Below are 24,284 nucleotides of genomic sequence, written 5' to 3'. Positions count from 1 at the left end.
TCACTCATTCACAACATCCAGGGTGACTCGGAAACTGGTCATAAAACTGACTGGGTTGGAGACCTCACACTGATAGTTGCCAGCATCCTCCATCCTCACAGGATCTATGGTGAGCTGGCACTTTGTCGGGGACAGTGTCATCCTCTCTGTGAGCTGAAGATTCTGGTCATTGAAGAACCACTGGATGGAGATTCCAGTATCGAGTGAGACACAAGTGAGGACGACAGAGCTATGTACTCTGACTGTGGTGTTGGTGATCTGAATAAAAGGCTGTATCACAGGCCCTGTGAAGAAACAGAGGAGGGGACCAAATGACATTATTCCTTCAGAGAGCTCAACCAGCCTTCTGTAGTATACAGACACCTAAAAAAAGCCTCCAGGGTGGAGACATTGAGACTGTGACAACAGACACATTTCTTCTGCTTTGGATTTGCCACCCATGACCTGTGGGACTCTGACACAGTCTGATGTGCCTTAGTTTTCCTATACTTGGACTTGTGGTACATAATCACCACTGTGTCTATGAATTGCACTTAGATATGAGCAAGAGGCTGACCTTGGATGGGGGAAGATGCTCAAATAAGGAACATCTGTTACCCTCTAGCTGCAGAAGAGTGTTACCTGGGCTGGACCCATGAGGACAAGGAGCTTCCTGGAGAAGTGTCTCCTCTGTCCCTCTCCTTGAGAACATGTCCTTCCTATAAGTCTCCTAATTCCATCAGAGCAGTTGGCTTATGACCCTGTTACCTCTCCACTGAGAACCAAGAAAAAAGAGATACCCAGGTGATCTACATAACTACAGCTGTCTTGGCACTCCTCAGCTACTCCCACACTCTATGGGATTTGGGCAGTCAACAAAGCCCTTTTCCCTGACAGCTGTAACATGAACTCCAATTCTAGCCCTGAGGAGAGATGCTCCTTTGGGACATCTAGGATTGAGTCTGGGACAGAGACCTGGACTCTTGACTTCCTGATATTCACCTCATAATGACACCATGGTTCTCTCATCGAGTCCCTGCCTGACGTCTGTAGAATACTTCTCAGAGCCACCTTTATTGTGAGAGCCCCAAAGTTCTGAGGTTAACTGGCACCCTTAAGATGAGTTACCCAACATACATCCTCCTATGCAGATGGAGTCAGGTGAGGGATTCTTATCTATTTCTGTATTTCTACTCAATGTGAGTCCTGCAATGAGTGCTCAAACTCCTATGTAGAGACACAAAGTAGAGGTGAGGTATGCATAGTCCACACTTGGGAGTCCTCTGTGTATAAAAGGAAATCAACCCCACCAGCACCCAGATGTCACAGAGAATCACTTACTGTATATGTGGAGCCGTGCGTGTGTCTCCTGAATGTATGACTTCGAATTTAAAATTATTAGGGTGTAGAATTCAGGATCTTCCTTTGTAACATTGCGCAGTAGCAGCGACCCATTGGGGTACACAGTCTCTCTACGGTCATATGTACGGCCCAGCATATTTGTATTCATGGTTACTTCATGCCGTGAAAGTAAATTTTTTTTGAGAGTGGTTTCTCCTTTGTACCAGTAAAAAGATTGAAGTTTCTCTGGCATATTATGAACAAGCAGGAGAGAGTTGCTCCCATCAACAATGTTGGGAGGCACCGGTTCGATAATGAGCTGGCCAGTAGTGGAAGGGTGAATGCAGTCTAAAGGGAGGACAGAAGGAAAAAGCATAGGTTTTATCAATATTGAGACTTTTATCGTTGGTGAAAAGATGGGCCCTGTGTCCTGAATGCCTAGATTCATCACTCAGAGGAGGTGGTTGGGAGTGTCTGTACAATTAGAGGAAGTAAGAAAATAAAAATTTGATGCAACTGATCATGTCATTTCCTCTATGTTGAAATCTATCCTCTTGAAGTTTCTGCCCTCAATGTCCTCACATTCCTGTTCACACTAGGAAAATGTGGGAGAGGGCGCCTTCCCTGACCTCTTATTCTTCTACAGACCCCCAGGCTTCACCTTTTGATCTCTTCAATCTTCTGCTTTCCTTGTTCCAACCAACCCCGGACTTCACTTCAATGAGGGATTTATTCTCTGTCTTCCAGTCCACTAAAGCTAGGGTCTTGTTAGAAAAAAACTAGTTTGATATTTCTGGAAGGTCCAGAGCTTGGATGGGCTCAGATACATGTGGGTGGTGAGGGGGAATGGTGGTGCACACCTTTAATCCCAGCACTCAGGAGGCAGAGGCAGGTAGGTCTCTGTGAGTTCAAGTCCATCATGGATAGATAGGGCTACAAAGAGAATCCCTGCCTCAAAACACACAAAAAAGTGGGTGGTGAATGAAAGTCCCTTGGCCATGCAAGTCCAGGTGTTAATGAAATTCTCGTATCTGGAAATACTGACACTGCTTAAACTTCCAGCTCACATTAACTATTTCATTTGTGGGGAGTGGGTGTGTGGGTGTGAGCAAATAGGAGTATATGTCTTTGGAAAGGTTTATGCAATCCTGAGTGATGTGTGGGTGCTCATCACGGCACCTAGGTGGAGGTCAGAGAACAATTTAAAAGAGATTTTTCTATCCATCCCCCAGGCTCTGAGATCCCCTCCTCCTCTCCTATCATCTGGCAATGTTGTTCGGGTTGGGGGGGGTCAACAGAATCCACTACCATAATCTGTGCCCTTTGCAAATAAGTACATAATAAGTCCTTTAAGCACTTATTGCTTGCTCTTCCCTCCCTCTGTGAAGAATAGCGTTTGACCTAACCCTATCCCCAAGCTCTACTGTCTTCCTCTTTCTGAGATGAGCCTCTTGCCAGGCAGGAGCCATTCCCATGGTAATGTTGACTGTTGTCGAGGATGGTGTCCTAGACCCTTCTCCGTCCCTTCCACATATATTTCTTCCTGGTGTCCCATTTGGCAGATAGTTAGATAAGTGATAGATAGATAGATAGATAGATAGATAGATAGATAGATGATAGATAGATAGATAAATAGATAGATAGATAGATAGATAAGCAGATAGATACAATAGATAGTTAAGTAGATGAGTGAGTGAGAGAGAGAGAGAGAGAGAGAGAGAGAGAGAGAGAGAGAGAGATGTTTCAGTCCTCCAGATCACACACAAGCAAGAAGGCTGATGGCCATAGAAAAACAACAGCTCAGCAGAGGGCTGCCATCTCTGTGTTCTTCTAACATGTCCTTTATAACACAGAAACCTGAGAGGGCACCTAGTCTGCCCTGTGTTCTGCGGGGCCTGCAGGAAGGTGACATGGCTGGAAAGAGACCAGCCAAGTGATGCAATAGCAAAGGGAAAAAGCTGTTCTTACCAGTCAGAGTGCATTGTCATGAAGCCCAGGAGCTTCATGAGTCCAGGAATTGTGCTTGTGGGTGTGAAGCAGGGAGTGATCTGAGTCCTGAAGAGAGGACACTGACTGTATCTGCCTTGAAATACTTTCATGGGGACCCTCCATCTTCCTGTGCTTGCTAAGCCATGCATTGGGTCAGCGCATGCCCCTCCTGGGATGTAGATGTTCTCTGTCTACATTTCTCCATGGGAGGTGCCAGGAGAGACGTGTGACTACACAGGAACCTCTGGTAGGTTAGTACTGTCTGGAATCCCAGGAGCAGCCAGTAGGTCTGAGAATACTGAGCCTGAGACGTCAGGTCTGTAGGTGTAAGAGTGGAAGCCAGGCTACAATTAATCTCCTGGCTTCTGAAAATAATTTTCTAGATGGTGATTGTGTGTCCTTCTAAGGCCACCTGGTGATTACAGGTGGAACTGCACCTCTGTTACCAGCTGCCTGCAGGAGAGATTTCCAGAGCTGGCCCCTAAAACAATCACTTGCAAGGAGGACTTTTGCCTTTTATCACACCCCTTGGAGAACCTGACCTTCCTGTGGGTCTCAAAAGTCCGTCAAGACTGTAAATTATGGCCTGGGTCCCTGAGCACCTGTCCACCTAATCTCCCTGCTGAGTCCCTGGAGAAGGTGACCAGACTGCCTACTGTTACCATGGCTCTCATGACAGTGTTCTGGCTGGTTCCACAGGCCAATAAAGGCTTGTCCTATGTCATCTCTAATAGGAAGCAGGACCAAGCAGTGAGATAAAGCTTCATTGTCATCTGGAGTCAAGCCAGGTATAGAGATTTGCTCTTTGTGAGGTACCCGAGGCTTCCACAGCTAGGGTCTGCCTGTCTCCCATAGACTTTTTCAAGTCCATGGGAACAGTGAGGGACTAAAATGTGTGGTTTGAATCTGATATTCTTGCCCTGAGTGTACCACAGGACAGGTGAGGGGTCTTTATCTAATGCTGTTGGTCTACCCCATGTGTGTCCTGTAGTAAGTGCCAAATTCCCAGTGAGGAGAAGCGGTGCAGAGAGAGAGAGAGACAGAGAGAGAGAGAGAGACACAGAGAGAGAGAGAGACAGACAGAGACAGAGAGACTGAGACAGAGAGACGAGGGTAAAAGAGACAGACAGAGAGAAACAGAGAGAGAGCAGGCAGTGCCAAGACCTCACAGTTCACTGTATAAAACAGGATACAACATACCCATACCCTAGAAGCTACTTACTTATATGAAGTTGTGCATGTATTATTGTAACTTTGAACCCTCTGTCTACAATTTCTAGTGTGTAGAATCCTGCATCATTCTCAGTGACATCCTGGAAGAGCAGGGATCCGTTAGCGTACACTGTCATTCCTTTGCTTTGCGCAGGGCCTCTCATGATGGAATTCATGGATGAGGTGTATAGCACAATTTTTAAAAGCGGGCTTCTATATGCAGATTTGTACCAGGAAAATGCATGCAGGTCTTGTGGCAGATTATGAACCTGGAGGAGAACGCTTTCCCCTTTAGCAACATTCTGTGGCACTTGGTTGATCACAAGTGGGGCAGAGGTGAGAGGGTTACAGCAAGTAGAAAGCGAGGCTGGAAGGGAAAGGAGAAAAACACATCATATGGAATCATTGCATTTGGTGGAAAGATGGCAAGCTCCATCCTGACCTGATAGATTGACTGATCACTCAGCCTAGAGATACAAGTGTGGATGAATCTATCTCACATGGAGAAAGTCAGCAACATGACATCCTTCATTCCCTGAGTGACCTGAAATGTGTCATCTCTTCTGCATGGATCTCTCTCCTCAGGTGTCTCCATGGCTGCCAGATACTGCACACATTCATGCACACTGTAGTCATGCACCCTGTAGGTTGTGATTATGAGTCCTCTGAATTTTCCTCCACAAACCCATCGTCATTCTCTGACTTTTGTTTGGTTTCCTTTGTGCCTCCAGTCAGCCCCTGACTCAACCTTCTAGGTGTTCTGGCTGCTCTGCTCTATATCACATAGGGCAGGATGGGTGAATACAGGGAGCAGTCTCGTTTGCATGGCAGGCTCAAGTCTTGGAAAAGGCTCAGGAACTATTCTGACTGGTTTAATGGGAGCTTCACACAAGCAAGAGTGGATCTGAAGCTAGGCAAAGTGACACACACTTGTAATGCCAGCACTCAGGGAGGCAAAGCCAGGCAGATCTCTGTGAGTTTGAGGCCAGCCTACTCTACAAAGTAAGAGAAGGAAAGCCAAGGCTACACAGAAAAATTGTCTAGAAATACCAAAATTTAAAAGAAACACAGTAGATTTGAAAGATGGAGCATCAATTAAAATTGCCACTGTGGACTGATATGGGAGGGTCCAGTCCACTGCAAGAAGTTCCACTCCTATCCTAAGGGATGCTGGGGCTACAAGAATCAAGGCTAAGCATGTAATGAGGAGTAAACCAGTAAGCAGCACTCCTCCATGCTCTCTGAAACACTTCATAGATTTTAGTTATGACCCTCATGTTTGGAGAATATAAACACAACAGTCTGACATGAACAGCCAACACCACTGTCCTCTGTCAGTACCAAGAGGTGTTAACTAATAGTCCAGCCCTGGCAAAATGCTCCCTAGACTCACTAGAAATTGAACCTAGGGTGGATGAGTACAGCCAAGGTTTCATAGTCACTACCATTATTAGGATGCCATAGTTTTCTCCAACCAGCCCCTGCCTAATGCCCACAGGGCTTTCTTAGCAAAACATGCATTGAGATTCCCACAAGCCTGGATGGTGTCTGAAATTCTAGGCTGAGTTCATTTCCTTGAAGATATTAATTGATGGAGGAGAGAGCCAGACAATGGAGTCTGATCTATGCCCATTTGTCTCCATCATGTGTGTCTTGCTCTAAGTCCTCACATCTTAACATGAAAACAGTATTCCAAGGCCAGAAGACACACCACTGTGCTTCAGAGCCTCACCCACCATTGGCTTATCATAGACAATCACTTACCATCCACATGGAGTTGCACATGCCTCACTTGCTCTTTCAGATCTGTGTCCAGAGTGCGAAGGGTGTAGAATCCAGTGTCATTCCAGATGACATTGTGGATCAGCAGGGACCCATTGCTGTACAATGTCTCTCTACCACTGTGCGCAGGTCCCTCCATACATGAATTATTGGCTATTACATACCAAGAAACCTCTTGGTTCTTGAACACAACCACCCCTTTGTACCAGAAAAGCATTTGAAGATTCCTTGGGAGATTGTGAACGAGTAGAAGAACACTTCGCCCTTCAGCAACATGGGGTGGCACTGATTCAATGCTGAACGGAGTAGAGGTGGGAGACTGTCCACAGGGCAAGAAGGAGGCTAGAAGGAAACAGATCCATCCATCAATATTGGGACGTTTTTATTCAGCAAAGATGGGGCCCTGTGTCCTGTACAGATGTGTCCATTGCTCTGCAGAGGTGCGTAGGTGAGGGTCCTGTCCTACCCGGTGGAGGTCAGCACAATACCTGCATTTGTCATTTAATCTGTATGGCGCTCTCTCGTCAGGTGTCAACATGGCCCTGGCTCACTGCATTTTGATCCCTGTTCACACGCAGTGTAAATTGGTAGTGGGGTGATGCCTCACTGACTTCCTTCCCCATAGACTTTGTCCCCGGGCTCTCTGAATCTTGTAGTAGTAGTAGAAGTAGTAGTAGTAGTAGTAGTAGAAGTAGTAGAAGTGGTTGTTGTTTTCATTTAATGGCTACAGTACCCACATGACTTCATCTTCTAGCTTCCTCCACAGGTTTATCTTCCAGTCTACACAGAATAGAGTCTTGTGAGGGACATTCTCATTCTTAAATATTTTTGTGGGAAAAAATATTGCCTAGAAAAAACTCAGATACTCCTGAGGAATGAATGTGAGAATGAACGAAAATTAATGAGAAACTGATGGTCCTAAGGTCCAGCTTGTGCAGGATTTTACTTATGAAAAGACTCAGCTTTGAGATTTATTTGATTTAATTCTTTAACTTAATTCTTTTACATTGATATCTATTACAAATGTATATGAATACATGCAGGAGTGAACCACATGCATTTCTGCATAGATGTGTATATGGGTGGGTGCATGCCATAGTAGTTCTGTGTGTTGCAAGGAACAACCTTGAGGAGGCAGAGAGTTCTCTCTGAACATGAAGGAGCTGAGCATTTACCTCAGGCCCTCTGGCCTGGCAGATATGCCTTTCCTTTTTGAGACACTTCACTGTCCTATCCAGGCCAAATTTTTTTCCTGAGCCACTCCAACATAGCAACAGCACTCTTGAGAATATAATGGACCATGTGATTGACTTTGAGTATAGAACAATCTAGCTTTTGTGGACACCTTTTACCATTTCCTTTCCACTGAGATCTTGCTGCTGCTGAACATCTGTCAACCTCTTTGTCAACTCCACTCAGGGGCAAGCAGACACTTCGAATTCCTTCAGACTCTTGCCCTCCCTGGAGACTCTAGCCAGGGCGTGAGCGTTGCCTTACCACACACTGTGAGGGAATTCTCTCTTCACTTAGAGTACTAGCCCTTCCCCTAGTTCCCAATTTATGGAGGAACAGTGACACCCCAACAGCCTCGGGTGTATGTGCCAACTTCACACAATATAGGGGAGCTTCTGCTTCAGCATCTCTGTGGTCTTCCCTCCTGACCTGAGTCTACACTGAGGCAAAAGTCCCTCACAGAGTCACATAGCTTTGGGTGTGGTGCTTGGTTGAGACACTGCTGTCTTCTCCCCTCAGTGTTGCCAGGTGCATCTCTCACTCTCACTCTCTTTATGTTTCAGTCTCCAGTCTAAACAGTGAGCAATAGGCTGATAAGCACCACTATGAGCTAGAATCCAACATCTCACCCCAGGGCTGACCCCTGCTTTGGCTGGCCTTGACTCTCTCACAACCAAGAAGGGCACTTCGTGCTCCCTATGCATCCTTGGTGACACAGAAACTCCATTGGGTACCAAGTAATCCCCATGTCCTCAAATCTGGGAAGGTGAAATTTATCCATCGTCAGAAGGTGGCAGAGATGTCTGTGAGGGCTCAAAAGGGACCAACAGGGTGACAACGGGGATAGGACATTTATCTTTTATCACTAGTGTTACCATTCAGGGTCTGCTCCAGGACAAACATTCAGGAACAGTTTTTGTATCAGGAGATCCATGTTCTGTGTGTGCAGCAGGTCCCCTAAGGCATGGAGAGCAGTGAGCTCACTCTGCAGTGGAGCAGTTCAGTGAGGACCATGAATTCCAGCCTTCTTTTTTGGCCGAGACATTGTTTAGGTCTGCTCATACCAATCCTGACTTTTTAGGGATGCCTCTGTCCTTAGATTGGCAATTCAACTGTCCTCACTCTGTCCCCAACTCAAGATGCTAGAGGGGAAAAATGTAGAACAGGGTCGCCTAGTAGTTTTCTGGGCTAAAGGAAAGAGCAAGTACATCAAACTGTCCTTCTGGGAGACACTTCTATGTCTGTTGGGATAGAAAGGGAAACCATTTCTTTCATCTTCTCCAGTAAATGAGATTCTCAGTGTTTGACCGTGAGCTACTACTACTCCCTCTTGATCAATAGGATGACTGACACTTATGTCTGGGAGCTGTCAAGACTAGCAGAGCCTGTTACTCTTTGACTACAAGAGAGAATTTCCATGGCTGGACGTCAGAGGACAAGCACTTGTCAGCAGGACCTATGTCATCTGTTCTTCCCCTTGGGTACGCTGAACTTCCTGTGAGGTTCCATAAGCTGATATGGACAATTGGCTCATGGCCTGGTGACCTGGTCAGCTCTGTTGTTCATGCCAAGTCTCAGGCCGTGCCCAGGTGATATTGCTCAGTGAATGCTCTCTAATTAGTGCACTATTTGGTTTCCCATGAAATATGGATGGCTGCAAACCATTGTTCCCTGTCGACTGAAACAGTAAAACTCCAGCCCTGGCAAAATACATTTCAGGATCACTTATAGTCCAAGCTAGAACAGAGATCTGGAGCCAGTGCATCCTGGTGCTCACTTCTCTGTTAGGACACAAAATCTGCCTGTAGCCAACAGGGTCTTTCTCAATACCATGTTCACAGTGAGAACATAAAGAAACTGGAATGAATCTGATGCTCCTTGAATAAGTAACCATTTCCTATCATACTTTCTCTCTCTCTCTCTCTCTCTCTCTCTCTCTCTCTCTCTCTCTCTCTCTCTGTAATCTATGATAGTTGGATCAGAAAAGTAGTCTAATCTATGTCACCTTTCTCCACCATGCGTGTACAGCACTAAGTGCTCAAACTCCAACATGGACACAGTATAGAGGAAGAGAGGTCATTTGCCAGCTGTGACAGCCCTGTGTGTCTAAGCCCCACGCAGCACTGACTGATCACAGACAATCACTTACCACCCACAAGGAGTTGTACATGCACCACTTCCTCTTTCTGATCTGTACTCAGAGTTCGTAGGGTATAGTATCCAGTGTCATTCCCAATAACATTTTGGATTAGCAAGGATCCATTGCTGTACATGGTCTCTCTACCACGATGTGCAGGTCCCTTCACACTTAAATTCTTGGCTATTATGTATCGAGAAACCACTCTGCCACTCAACACAGCTACCCCCCTGTACCAGAATATTACTTGAATCTTCTCTGGGAGGTTGTGAACGCGTAGAAGAACATTTCCTCCTTTAGCAACATAGGGAGGCACTAATTCAATGCTGGGCTGAGCAGAGGTGGGAGGGCATACAAGTGTCAAATTGAAACCTGGAAGGCAAGAAAGAGATTGATCTTAGAACTTTGTATTTGGTTAAGAGGGGCGCTGTATCCTGAGATATGTTCATTCCTCAGGCAAGCTGTGTGGGTGATAGGCTCCCTACCATACTTTATGGAGGTCTCCAAATTACTTCCATAAACTCAGTGTCCCTGCACTTCGTGTTTCATGTACATAAAGCTCTCACTTGTATATCAGTATAGCTCTAGCTTAATACTCTCATTTCCCTGCTTATACTCTATGTAGATTGATATTGGGTGATTCCTGCACTACTTCCCTCCCTACCAGATCTGGAACTTCATTCTCTAACTCTTATTGTTGTTTTATCCTCTTGTAGTTTTTATCAATACTACACTTCACCTTTTACCTTCATTATTTTAAGCCAACTATGATTAGGTTATTATGAGAATGGAGATCTCTATACATTTTTTAAATGCTGCTCTTAAAAAGCCAGGCATTCTACCGACCATTAAGTAGATGAAAAGGAACAGAACATGATATCTTACAATACAAAAAATTATCAGCATGCCATTTTACCAAGACACAGCTCAACCTTCATTTCCAGGGGTGGCAGCCATTAGGTACTACCAAGGCCATAGACACTGCCACTACCAGAGGCCTGCATCCATCACAGACTTCCAGATCTACCTGCAATTCCAGAGGCCTACTGCCATCAGGTTCCACCAAGCCTGCCAACACCAGTGAAAGCCAGATGGCTAAAGGCCAGAATAAGATCACACTCAACAAAATTCAGTGCAATATGTCATCACTATAACCCAGTTATCCTACTAAAACAAGCAATGGGTATCATAACACAACAAAAGAGCAAGAAAACCTCCTTAATTCTAATCTTATGAAAAATATGGAGGCCTTTAAACAGGAAGTAAATAAATCCCTCAAAATTTTTCAGAAAAATATAATCAAACAGATAAAAGAAATGAATGAATCCTTTAAAGAAATACAGGAAAAATACAAGTAAACAGAAGAAAGAAATGAATATATCTCTCTAAAGCATGAAAATTAACATAGAAGCAAAAAAATGCACACACACAAACTGAGGCAACCCTAGAAATGGAAACCTAGAAAAGAAAACAAGAACTACAGACACAAGCATCACCAACAGAATACAAGAGATGGGAGAGAGAATATTAGGCATAGAAGAAATTGATACATCAGTAAAAGAAAATGCTAGGTCTATAAAGTTTCTATAAGAAAACATGCAGGAAATGTTGGACACCATGAAAAGACCAAACATAAGAATAATACAAATAGATGAATGAGATGGCCAGCAAAAAGGCCCAATAAACATCTTCAACAAAATCACAGATGAAAATTGTCATGACCTAAAGAAAGATATACTTACAAACATGCAAGAAGCTTACATATCACCAAAGATATTGGCCCAAAAATACAATACTCAGTGGGTGTGGTGGCACATGCCTGCAATCTCAGCACTCAGAGATGCAAAGGCAGGTGGATCACTGTGAGTTCAAGGACAGCCTGCTCTACAAAGTGAGCCCAGGACAGCCATGGCTAAACAGAGAAACCCTCTCTTGAAAAAACCAGAAACCAAAACCAAAAAGAAAATGAAAAAATAAAATCCCTCAACACATAATTATCAAAACACTAAATATGCATAACAAAGAATGAAGATTAAAAGCCACACGGGATAAGGGCAAAAATAACACACAAAGACAGACTATTAGAATTGCACCAGACTTCTCAATAGAGGCTCTAAGAGCCAGAAGGGCCTTCTCAGATATCATGTGGACCCTAACAGAACACAGATAATAGCCCAGACTACTATATCCAGTAAACCTTTCATTCACCATAGATGGAGAACCAAGATATTCCATGGCAAAACCAAATTGAAAAAAATCTTTCCACAAATACAGCCCTATAGAAAATATTAGAAGCAAAAAAAAACCCTACCACTACCACCAACACCACCAAAAAAAACCAATCTAAGGAGATTAACTGTACTCAAGAAAATGCAGGAAAAATATAATTTTATATCAGCAAAAACAAAAGAAGGGGGCACACAAAGACACTCACACTCACACCAGCAACATCAAAATAACATGAATTAACAATCATTGATCATTAATACCTCTCAACATCACTGGATTCAATTCCCCAATAAAAAGACATGGGCTAAGAGAATGACTTAGAAAACAAGATCCATCCTTTTTCTGCATAGAAGAAACACACCTCAGCAACAAAGATAAACATTACATCAGAATAAAGGGCTGGGAAAATTTTCCAAGCAAATTTACACAAGACGCAAGATGGAATAGCCATTCTACTATATAACATAATAGACTTTCAATCAATATTAATCAAAATAGATGGGAAAGGACACTTCATACTCACCAAAGGTAAAATCTACCAAGATAATGTCTCAATTCTGAACATCTATCCCCCAAATGCAAGGGCACACACATTCTCAAAAGGAACATTATTAAAGCCTAAGTCACACAATGAACGTCATATCTCATTAGATGTTGAAAAATCTAAGACAAAATCCAACACACCTTCATGATAAAAGCCTTAACGAGATCAGAGATACAAAGAGCATACCTAAACACAATAAAGAAAACATACAACAAGCTAATAACTAACACTAAATTAAATGGAGAGAAACTCAAACCAATCCCACTATAAGCAGGGACACGACACATCTGCCCACACTCTCCATATCTATTAAACATAGCACTGAATGTTTTAGCTAGAGCTGTAGACAACTAAAGAAGATCAAGGGGACAGAATTTGGAAAGAAAAAAGTCAACGTATCACTATTCACAGATGATATGAAAGTATACATAAGTGACCCCCAAAATTTTACCACAGAACCCCTACAGCTGATAAACACCTTCAGCAAAGTGACTGGATGCAAATTTGACTAAAAAAATCAGTAGCCACCCTGTGTATAAATGACAAATATCTGAGAAAGAAACAAAAAAAATCCTTCACAATAGAAAGGAAAAATATTAAATATCTTAGTGTAACTCAAACCAAGCAAGTGACAAATCTGTATGACAATACCTTGAAATCCTGGAAAAAAGAAATTGAAGAAGATATAAGAGAATGCAAAAATACTCATGTACTGGTAGTATTAAAATAGTAAAAATGGTCTTCTAACCAAAGGCAATCTATATATTTAATATAATTGCCATCAAAATACCAACACAATTCTTTGTAGACCTCAAAAGAGAAATTCTCAACTTCATATAAAAAAAATAAAAAAAACTCAGGATAGCTAAAACAATCCTGCACAATAAAAGATCTTTAGGAGATATCACTATCCTTGATTTCAAGTGGTTTGACAAAGGAAAAATAATAAAAACTGCATGTTACTGGCATGAAAACAGACACATCTATCAATTGAATTAAATCAAAGACCCAGAAAAAAACCCACGCACCAATTGACACCTCACTTTTGACAAAGTAACAAAAAACATACAATGGAAAAAAGAAAGAATCTTCACACAGGGTGCCGTTCTAACTGGATGTTGGCATTTGGAGACTGCAAATAGAGCCATATCTATCACTGTGCACAAAACTCCAGTATGAGTGGATCAAACACCTCAACATAAAAACAAATGCACGAAATGTATTATAAGAAGAAATGGAGGTTAGCATCGAACTCCTTAGCACAAGAGACAACAGTCTGAACAGAACACGAACAGCTTAGGCACTAATATCAACAATAAATAAATGGAACCTCTTAAAACTGAAAAGATTCTGCATTGCAAAGGACATTGTCAATAGGAAAAACTGACAGCCTACACAATCAAAAAACATCTTTACCAACCCTACAGAAGGCTAATATCTAAAATATATAAATAATTCAAGAAATTAAACACCAACATACAAAAAACCCCAATTTAAGAATGGGGTACAAAGGCCAGGCACCTTTAATCCCAGTATTCAGGAGGCATATGCCATTGGATTGTGGTGAGTTTGAGGCCAGCCTGGTCTACATAGGGAATGCAGGACAGCCAGAGCTCCATAGACAAACCCATTCCCGAAAAACTGGGTAGGGCAGGATAGTGTAGGCTCACAGGAATCTATGGCCCTTGCTGATAATTCTACCACTGAGGGCTAAGGAGTCTAAAGTGGCCACCTGCTGTAGCCAGGTGGGACTTACAATGGAGGGAGGGGGACACCAGCCCATTCATAAAATCTTTGACCCAAAATTTGTCTTACCTTCACGAAGTGTAGGGGTAAAGGTGTAGAGATTGAGGGAATGGCAAACCAATGACTGGCCCATTTTGCAATCTACCCTATGGGAGAGAACCAACCCCTGACACTATTAATGACACCCTCCTATGTTTGCAGACAGGAGACTAGAATAAGTGTCTTCTGAGAGGCTTCATCCAACTTCTGATGGGAACATATGCAGAGACTCACAGACAAAGAATTTGCACAGCTCAAGGAGTTTTGTGGAAGAGTGGGAAGAAGGATGGAGTGAGCTGGATGGGAAATGGACACCACAAAAAGACCTACAGAGTCAACTACTGTGGGCCCATGGGAGCTCAGAGAGACTGAACCACCAAACATAGAGCATGCATGGGCTGGAGCTAGACCCCTTACATATATATGGCTGATGTGCAGCATGGTCAACATGTGGCTTCTCTAGAGTGAGTGTGGAGGCAGTCTCTGACTCTGTGACTTGCCATTGCATCCCATTCCCCTCGCTGTATAGCCTTGTGAAACAAAATTTGAAGAGGATGTGCTTAATCTGGCTAAAACTTGAAGTGCCTGAGTGGGTTATTCCCCCTTTGGGGTCCTCCCATTTTCTGATAAAAAGGAAAGAGGGGATGGAGAGATAGCTCTGAGGTTAAGAGCACTGGCTGCTCTTCCAAAGGTCCTGAGTTCAATTCCTAGCAACCACATGGTAGCTCACAACCATCTATAATATGATCAGGTGCCCTCCTATGGCACACAGTTGTACATGCAGACATAACATTGTATACATAATAAATAGTAAAGGGGGGATTGTAGTGTGTGACTGGGAGGTGAGGAGGAAAGCAGATAGGATCTTGCTGTAAAGAGATTAAATAAACACATTAATGAAAAATATCACTTCTCAAAACAAATTGCAACACCTGTGGAAAATAAATGAATGAATGAAAGAATGAGTGAATGAATGAAGTCTCAGACCATGCAACACTCCCCATGCTTCCTGCTGTTCCTCTCCCTTCTGTCTTTACTATTCAGTCATAGAGTCCACACAATGAGCTACAAACTGCTGATTATCAATGTGCCCTCTGGTGTGTCCTGGCCTTAGTCTGTCAGCAACAATGAGGGACCCTCAGCATTTGCTGTGTGACACAGAAAACCAGCTGTGAACTAAGTCTGACCTGTGTTCTCAATGCTCTGGAAACAGGGAATTTGCTTTCAGCAAGCATGTTTCATAAATGCCTGTGAGGTATCCAAAACAACCAGCTGAGTGATGAGTGGGGGAGAAGACTGTCCCATTCGCGCTACAAGCACCAGTCAGTGTTATGACAGAGAATAAACGCCCAGGAGCAGATGTATCAGGAGTCTCTTCCACCCTGGGTGTGTGTGAGGAGGTGACCTGAATCCCTGAAAGAGGGCTCTGGCCTCCACCATCCCATGCATGGAATCAAGATGATGCTACCACTTTCTCAGCTGTGTGATGTGTCTGCCCACGTGGTTCTTAGGCCTTTCTGAGATGCCTTGGACCTCTGTCTAGGTCTTACAAAAGGAAATACATAAAGGGGAGGAATGAACACGATTCCCTTGGCAATGTGTGTGCCTGGTAGAATAAACCTCACCCAGCATCCAGGGTGAATCACTTACTGTACACGTAGAGGTATATGCGTGATACTGTTTCAATTTTTTCTCTCATATTATACGTTCGTAGATAGTAGAATCCTGTGTCCCTCTGGGTGACGTTGCAGATCTGCAGAGATCCATCACTGTAGATTGTCTCTCTGCCACTGTGTTCAGGCCCTGTCACAGTTTCTTTATCACTCACTGCATACAGTGCAATCTCATGGCTCTTTTCTGCTATCCCTCTGAACCAGACAAAGGATTTAAGATTCTTTCGCATATATTTAGCAAGTAGAAGGACATTTTCTCCCTCAAACACTTTGTGTGGCACTAATTCGATCTTGGTATGGGCAGTGGTAGACAGGTGCCAGCATGTTACAAAGGAGGCTAGAAGGAAAGAAAGAGAAACAATTACTATTGAGCAGGTGTGATCATCACTCAAGTGTGTGGATAGTGGTGTACCTACCCACCTTAATGGAAGTCAGGAATATCACCACCATTCCCACAGAGCCTCTCGGTATGCATTTACCTCTCTTAGAAATTCTCTGCTCTGGTGTCTGCCTGGTTCACCCACCCTTCACTATCCCTATATTTGGTGTGAGGATGCTTCACCAACCTCTTTCTCTAGAAAGTCCTCACTTTCTGACTTTTTCTTTATCCATTTGTGATACCAGGAAATCCATTATATCATCTTGCAGATACTCTAATTTCTGGTCCACTATGACCAGGGCTATGAGAGGACAGGGGTTAGTCTGCCATATTAGGATGGTTAACTTCCTGGAAAAGACCTGAACATGAATGGCAGAAGGAAAGAAGGAAGCAAGGAAACAAAGAAGGAAGGAAGGAAGGTAGGAAGGAAGGAAGGAAGGGTGTGCCTATGGATTAATCTACTAAGTTCCCAGGTTTGTAGCAAAAAGCAAATAGTTATACTCAATGAGAATTTAAATATTCTTACATTACTTATGTATTGTATGTGTGGGTTTGTCAAGGCTCGCTCATGTCTCAGCATGTGCACATGAGAGTGCATACCACAGCAACAGTGTAAAGGACAGAGAAAAGAATCTGTGAGTCTGTTCACTCATCTAATGTGTGGAAGCTGAAGACTGAATTCAGGTTGTCATGGCCTCCACACACTGAGACGTTTTGCTCAACACTCCTGTTTGATTTCTAATTGATCATGGTTGGGAGCTTCGGTCTACAGGAAAGAGCAGCCACTGTGACTTGGTTTGAATAGAGAACATTGGGGCTCTTCTCTACTCATCACTACTTGTCCCCAAAGAGCTTCAGGAGGCTGAATCGATTGCTCTCTTTTTGTCCTATTATTTCACAGAAACCCTGAGTCCTGTCCTCTTGAGAAGACTCACGCCTCACTCTAAGTTCCCTTCCACAGACACAAATTCAGCGATTGGTGACACTTACCCATCAGCAGGAGCCCCTGCCACTCTTTGAATGAAAGCATTGGGGACACCATCATCTGACTTCTCACTATGACGTACTCTGGGGAGAAGAGCTTCAGCTCCAGCAAGGCGACCAGCCTCTGCTGTCTGTCTTCTCTCTGAGCTGTTTGTCTTCTCAGGAAGGAGCACTTCACAGAATCCAACAGACTGTGAGGAGTGGGGTCTATGTCTAAGGAGCTCCTATATCCCTTCCACTTTCAGTGCTGCCTCCGCATCCTTCTCATATTTTCTCTTTACCTTTTTCCCCCAAGCAACACATTGAGCAACAAGGCTGATAAGCATCCCTGTGACCTCAGAGAACAACAGCTCATCCCGGGGCTGACATCTGCCAAGTTCTGGACTTGGGTCTGTCAATATCAAAGAGGGAGACTCTGTCATGTCTGTGTGTCACTGTGACACACAGTGTGTCTGTGTGTCACTGTGACACACACTGTGACACACAGACAAAGCAGAGCACCCAGTCTGCCTTGGGTCCCCATTGCTCTGGGAATGTGGGATTTCCCAGCAGGAAGATGAAACATGCCTCCGAGGGCTTGAAAGAGACCAGCTGAGTGATGACCAGGGATGATTATCAATCCTTTAACACTAATGTCCCCAATCTCCTGATCCAGGAGAGAAACCCAGGAGCATTTGTGTGAGGAGTTTCACATCCTTAGTGTTGAGGAAAAAGTTGTCAGTGTGTCCTGGAAAGGACTGTGGGTTCCTTCTTCCTATGGAGTGTTTCAAAGCAGTCATCCATCATTTTGTGTATGCTGACCGGTGTGTTGTGAGAGCTAAGGTTGTTTCTAATCTTTCTGGGTCACCTCTGGCCTTGGTATAAATCATATTTCTGCATAAATCCTGTATTTCCCTATGGAAGATGCAGGGAAGGGGAACATTAAGATTCGCCAGACAGTGGTGTTCTCAAACAAAATGAATTGAGCAGTATCTTGGGAAGGAGCTCTACATAAGCAGGGAAAGGATGGATACCAGTCTCCTAGGCAAGGACATGGCTCAGGGAAACAATGTTCTGAGTGTTGAGTGTGTGTCCTGATATTGCCTCCTGAAGATCAATGGGAAAACAGCAACCTCATGTCTAGTCCAACAGCAGAGATGGCCCACAAGTCAAATGTGTCCTGCCATGATCCTTTCTTCACAGGTTGGAGGTATGGCCTGTCATCCGGCCTACTGTGCACTCCAGAGCTCCTGCTTCCATCTAATGTTGGGTGCATCTAGACAAGATTCCAGGTTTTTCCTGGGAATCCCTGGACTAAAGGTGAAATAAGACTTGATCCAGAGGAGGAGCCTTGTGCTCAGAAAATTTCAAGGAGATTTTCTAGAACATTCAGTATGTATTCAAACGATAGGTGTCTAAGAGAAAGTCTTTACTTGCTGGCTCATCGCTAGTGTCTAAATCATTCCTTCTGTTTGCCCACCATCTCCTTAGGGGATTTGGTCTTGACTACATAGAGTATTGATTCAAATGGCTGTGTCCACTGCTCTTCCCTACAGACTGTTCTACGTCTCTTTTTATTGCTGTGATTAAAAACAACCCTAAGGATCAGCACCTCAAGAGAGAGTAAATGACATAAGAGACTCAGTGAAATCTCTTTTCCCCGAAAACAACTCTGGGATGTGTGAACAAGGCTAACTATAAGGCTGTTTCAGAATGTTAGTCATCCTTGTCCAGTAGGAAATGCCAAAAGAAGGTCCCCATTCTCCAAGTAAATATCCTCTCTGTTTCCTGCAGTAATCACAAGCATTGGTGTCCACCACCCTTCACAGATGAACACTCAGCGATAGGACACACTTCATGGAATCTCTCCAGGGTTTCCCTTCTCCCACTTCCCTGGTGCTGAGCTCATGGACAACATGATGTCCACCACTGACATTGTGAAAAGTAACTGAAACAGCATAACTGAAGCCCTGCTTTCATCCTGACTCAGGAGAAGCTTCCCAGGCACGTACATCACCTCCTTTTTCCAGCACCAATTGAATCAGAGAAGAAGCCAATGCCCAGCCGAGACAAGTCAGGACCTGTGAGCATTGTGGTAAAAGAGCGTGAGCAAGGTTCAAGGCTCTAATTGGTCCTTCTGTGTCTTGAAGAACAAAAATCAGGAAATCAAATAGATGGGACAGGAAAACATGAATGAGTGACTGAAAGAAAAACCTACTTGAGCTAAATTACATTGTTCCAAAAGGGTGGGTCCTCCTACTTGGAAAAATGCATGCACTCATACTGAAGACCAATCCAATTTTAACCAGAAGAAATCAGAGATGGAGAGAAGAAAGAAATGGAGCTGAAATCTCACAAGAGTATTTGGAATTTTTTTTTTTTGCCTGTGAGCATGAGTTGGTAATTTGCTTCTATACTCATAAGGCATCTCCCCAAAGCTCAGTGCGAGTATTTCAGAGATCCATATACCAGAATTTTGACTGTGGTCCCATTGAGGACAGGGACAGAATTAGAGACTAGGCAGATATAGGTTCTGCTGCTGTTATTAGAGATGTTTGCGATAAAGAACCCTAGGGAGCATGACTGGGACTTTCACTGGGTAAGCCAAGAGTAATGTGGAGGTGAGTGAGAGGCTGCATGTCAGGAGACATTGAAGTTTGGCCCGAGATGGAAATGGATATCTGAGGAGGATATAAGTAGGGTCTCTAGACCATCTGGAATAAACAGAATTAAGCCACATGTGATGTCAGATTGGGAAGGGGAAATACTGGTCTCTAGAAGGCTATATTAACTGTACTTCAACCTGAGGTAAGTATAGTTATTCTTGGACGCATACAAAACTGTCCACCACAAGCATGCCTGGTATCCACAGAAGCCAGAAGGGGGCATTGGATCCCCTGAACCTCAAGTTAAAGATGGTGGTGAACTGCTTTGTGTGTGTGCTGGGAATTGAACTTGGGTCTTCTATAAGAGCACACAGTGGTCCTAATCATTGAACCATGTCACCAGCCCTCCTGGGTAGATGTTTTAGAGGCAGCTCTGACTGGTAAGGGGAAAGAGCAAGAATTTGCTGGAACTATGCCAGTAAGGGACATGTTAATTTGGCAGATCTGGGCTAGGGATTTAGGGCACTAACTTTCTCCATATGAGACCACTGTTTCTAATACCCAGGATTAAGGCCAATGCATGCAGTATTACCTCTCCAAAATATACAGTAGTATAAAAAGAGAGGCAGACAGCAAATTTGTTTGAAGTAAGTGACTCGCTGTGCAGTCAATCCCTGTGATAGATACAGGATCTCTCTATAGGAGGAGGACAAAAGAAAGGCCTGTCACTTACTCTGCAGGGGTAGTTACATCAGCACACAGGAGAACACATGGTTTTCTGTCTACTAAATGACCTTTGGATTCATAGAATTCTGCAGAAATGCCTCATACTAAGGTGGCTTGGTTCTGTAGTCAAATCTAACTGTTTGTTCTCCCTTCCTGGACCAGATGTCGTGACAAGCTGCTGATCACCAAGATTAACATCAGCTTCTCTCCATTCCAGACGCTTGAGAAGGCCTCCAGGGGGGAGACACTGATTACCTGACTGCAGACAGACAGCTTGTTCTTCTTCACATCTGCTGACTGTGGTGGACTGATGAACCTCATGTCATCACTGTTTTGACTATATCTCAGTTCCCCAAGGATACTACACAGCTGTGGGTGTGAGGAAAGTTGATTTTTACCTGGCCTGCCAGTACCAACGCAGGTGGCAATGGGGAGATCAGGGCACCTATCCCTAGTCAGGTGGCTACAGAGGCACCTGAAAACACCAGGCAGCTCACTCTCTCAGATCAACACTACAGTAGGCAGAGATAAACAGCACAAGTCTAAGGCACCTACGCAGGCTCTAGTGGTACCCATGGAGATTCTGTGGTGACTCCCTGGCCAGAAGTCTAATACTGGAGTCTAGAAATGGATTCTTTATGGAGTAAGGAGGTCCTTTTTTCCACACTTCTACAGATCAGTGTAAAGAGCCTTTCTGAGATATCTGTAGGTGAAGTAGATGGTGCTCACAGCAATATTTCTTGAGAAACAAGGACTTAAGCACCTTCGGCAGTACGGAGGGGTTTTGAGGATGAATGTGTCTCATTAGCTGAGAGTTAGGACACTGACAACCTTATATTCACAGGGGGGTAATAACTGGTGGCAAGATTACACCTGGGGGTTGTGTCATGTGTTCCTGAGTAAGTCATGGGAACAAGGAGAGACATGGCCCTACTTCTTCTGTTCTCAGGAGGAGATTTTAAATCTCATATTTCAGATTGCCAGGGCCAATCATGTGAAGACATGAATCCAACAGACAAGTATAAGCAACAGAATCCAAAAGAAGGAGGAGAGAATCTCGGGGCATGAAGATACAATAAAAGAAACTGATATATCTCTCAAAGAAAATAGTAAAACAGAAAATTTTGTGACTCAAACCATCCAAGAAATCAAGGACACCATGAGAAGACTTAACCTCAGGATTTTAGGAGGAGAAGAAGAGGAGAATGCAATGTTCCAAGGACCAGAAAATGTTTTCAAGAATATCATAGAGGAAAATTTCCATGTCTAAAGAAAGAGATACCCTTTGAGGAAAGTTTATTTCTGCTTACTCAAATTCATGACTTCTCATCTCTTTCATTAATTTTTACCACAGTCCCTATATAGAGGAGCCACCAGGGTTTTTGAAACATACTTACATTTCCTGTATCTCACATGAGAGGAGAAAACACCCCATGGATAGGGACTAGCATTTCAGAGCTCTTCTCCCTCCCAGGTCAGTCTCACATGGTGACCAGCTCTATGCTGTGGGTGAAGAATGTCTTTGACAGGTCTATTATATGTCGGGAAAGATCCTTCCCCAATGACTTTATAATACTACTTAATTGATTATTTTTCTTCTTCTTTTTAAACTATTGATTTATTTTAACTTTTTATTGAGTTTTTGTGAATTTCACATTGTAAACCCCAACCCAACTCATCTCTCCAACTATTCATATCTTCCTTCCACCCTTGCAGCATCCAAATAAAAACAAAACAAAACAACCTCAACTCCTGCTGCTTCCATGCAGGCTATGCCAGCACCAGGGATTCCAGGGATGACCTGTCCCAAGCCTTCCAACTCTTCTTAAATGCACAAACAACCAGCACCAAATTGTACCCCTTTCTTAGGCTACAAATTGTGGCCCATATCTCTCGCAAGATCACTCTGCTTTTATGGAGGCTACTCTGGTTCTAGGGACCACAAAGGCAACTTTACCACCCTCAGCCCCCAGACATCACACTGGCCACAATAAGCCCAGTACATACACTGTACTGGAACTGAAGACTACTTGATGACCAGAACCAGAGTCTACTTAGGCCAGAAGACCAGAGAAAAAACAGAAACCAAGGGAAAATATCCAAAAGCCATACATCCAATAAAGAGAAACTCAGAAATCAGCACCTAAAGCTACAACTCCAAACTGTCATGACTAGAGGCCAGCATAAGAACACTATGAACAACAGCCAGGGCAAAATGGCACCATTAGCCTCCAGCTACAGCAAGACCTGGATATTCCAACTCAGCTGAAACACAAAGAATGACCTTAAACATTATGAAGATGATAGAAACCATTAAAGAGGAAATGATAAATCCCTTAAAATTCCAAGAAAATACAAACAAGTGAAATAAATGAATAACTATTCAAGACCTGAAAATGGAAAGAGAAACAATAAGAAAGCACAAACTGAGGGAAGCCTGAAGATGAAAAATCTAGGAAAGGGAACTGAAACTACAGACACATAAGTCGCCAACAGAGAGACGGAAGGGAGAACCTCAGTCATAGAAGATATAATGGAAGAAAATGATAGACTGGCCAAAGAAAATATTATTGTTAAAATATTCCTGACATGAAACATCCAGGATATCCAGGGAACTATGAAATGACCAAACCTAAGAATAATAGGAATATGAGAAGATTTGCAGCTCAAAGGCTCAAAAGTATTTTCAACAAAATGATATAAGAAAATGTCCTTAACTTAAATTTATACCTATAAATGTAAAGGATGCTTACAGAATACTAAGTAGATTGGACCAAAAAAGAAACTCCCCATGCCACACAATAACTGAATCACTAAACACACACAACTAAGAAAGAATACTAAAAGCAGCAAGGGAAAAAGTAAGTAAAATAAAGGTGAGCTATATGAGTCATACCTGACTTCTCAGCAGAGACTCTAAAAGCCAAAAGTGCCTGGGCAGATGTCTTGCAGCCTCCAAGAAACCACAGATGGCACTCAGACTAGTATACCTAGAAGCATTTTCAATCACCATAGGTAAAGAAAACAGGATTTTCCAAGACAAAACCAAAATTAAACAATATCTATCCACAAATCCAGCACCACAGAAAACACTAGAAGGAAAACTCCACCCAAGGAGGTTAAGTTAACCCAGAAGCAGAAAGACTCAAATGGTATATACTCACTTATAACTGCACACTAGCCTGAGGGGCATGTCCCATGAAAGTCTTCACTTACCAGGAAAGTGAGATTGAGGTGAGAACATCCTATTGGGACTCTAGGTGAGAGAAGTATGGCATAACGTGAAAAATAGAAGGATACAGAGGGCCCTAAAAACCTACAAGAAGAACACTATGATAGGCAGATCTAGGCCCAAGGGTTCTGCTCAAACTATGGCACCAACCAAGGACAATATGTGCAGTAAACATCGAACCCCTACCCAGATCGAGCCAAGAGACAGGACATTCTATACAGTTGAGTGGAGAGTGGAGATTGACTTTCACACAAACTCTGGTGCCCTGTATTTGACCATATCCCCTTCATCGGTACGCCCGGTGGTACTCAGAGGAAAGATAGCAGACTACCAAGAAGAGACTTGATAACCTAGGATCATATACAGTGGGAGGAGGTCCCCCTCAGTCACAGTCATAGGGGAGGGGAATAGGGTAAAAGTGAGAGGGAGGGAGGAATGGGAGGATGCATGGGATGGGATAGAAAATGAGATGTA

General features: G+C 43.5%; 1 protein-coding gene across 1 annotated transcript; it reads right to left on the bottom strand.

The window, feature by feature from the left end:
• On the bottom strand, positions 1-20,899 carry LOC311591128 (cell adhesion molecule CEACAM3-like; the record flags this gene model as incomplete). Its single annotated transcript, XM_084770495.1, has 8 exons — positions 1-284; positions 1,321-1,668; positions 4,532-4,888; positions 6,286-6,645; positions 9,686-10,045; positions 15,882-16,241; positions 17,274-17,439; positions 20,834-20,899. 8 exons carry the CDS (start codon positions 20,897-20,899, stop codon positions 1-3), a joined length of 2,301 nt encoding a protein of 766 aa, XP_084626621.1.
• Positions 20,900-24,284: the final 3,385 nt, after the last annotated feature.

This window comes from Acomys minous (genome assembly GCF_964271855.1).
Source record: "Acomys minous genome assembly, chromosome: 20".
Classification (NCBI taxonomy): Eukaryota; Metazoa; Chordata; class Mammalia; order Rodentia; family Muridae; genus Acomys; species Acomys minous.
Note: the sequence above shows the minus strand (reverse complement) of the source record. Positions and strands in the feature narration are given on the sequence as shown.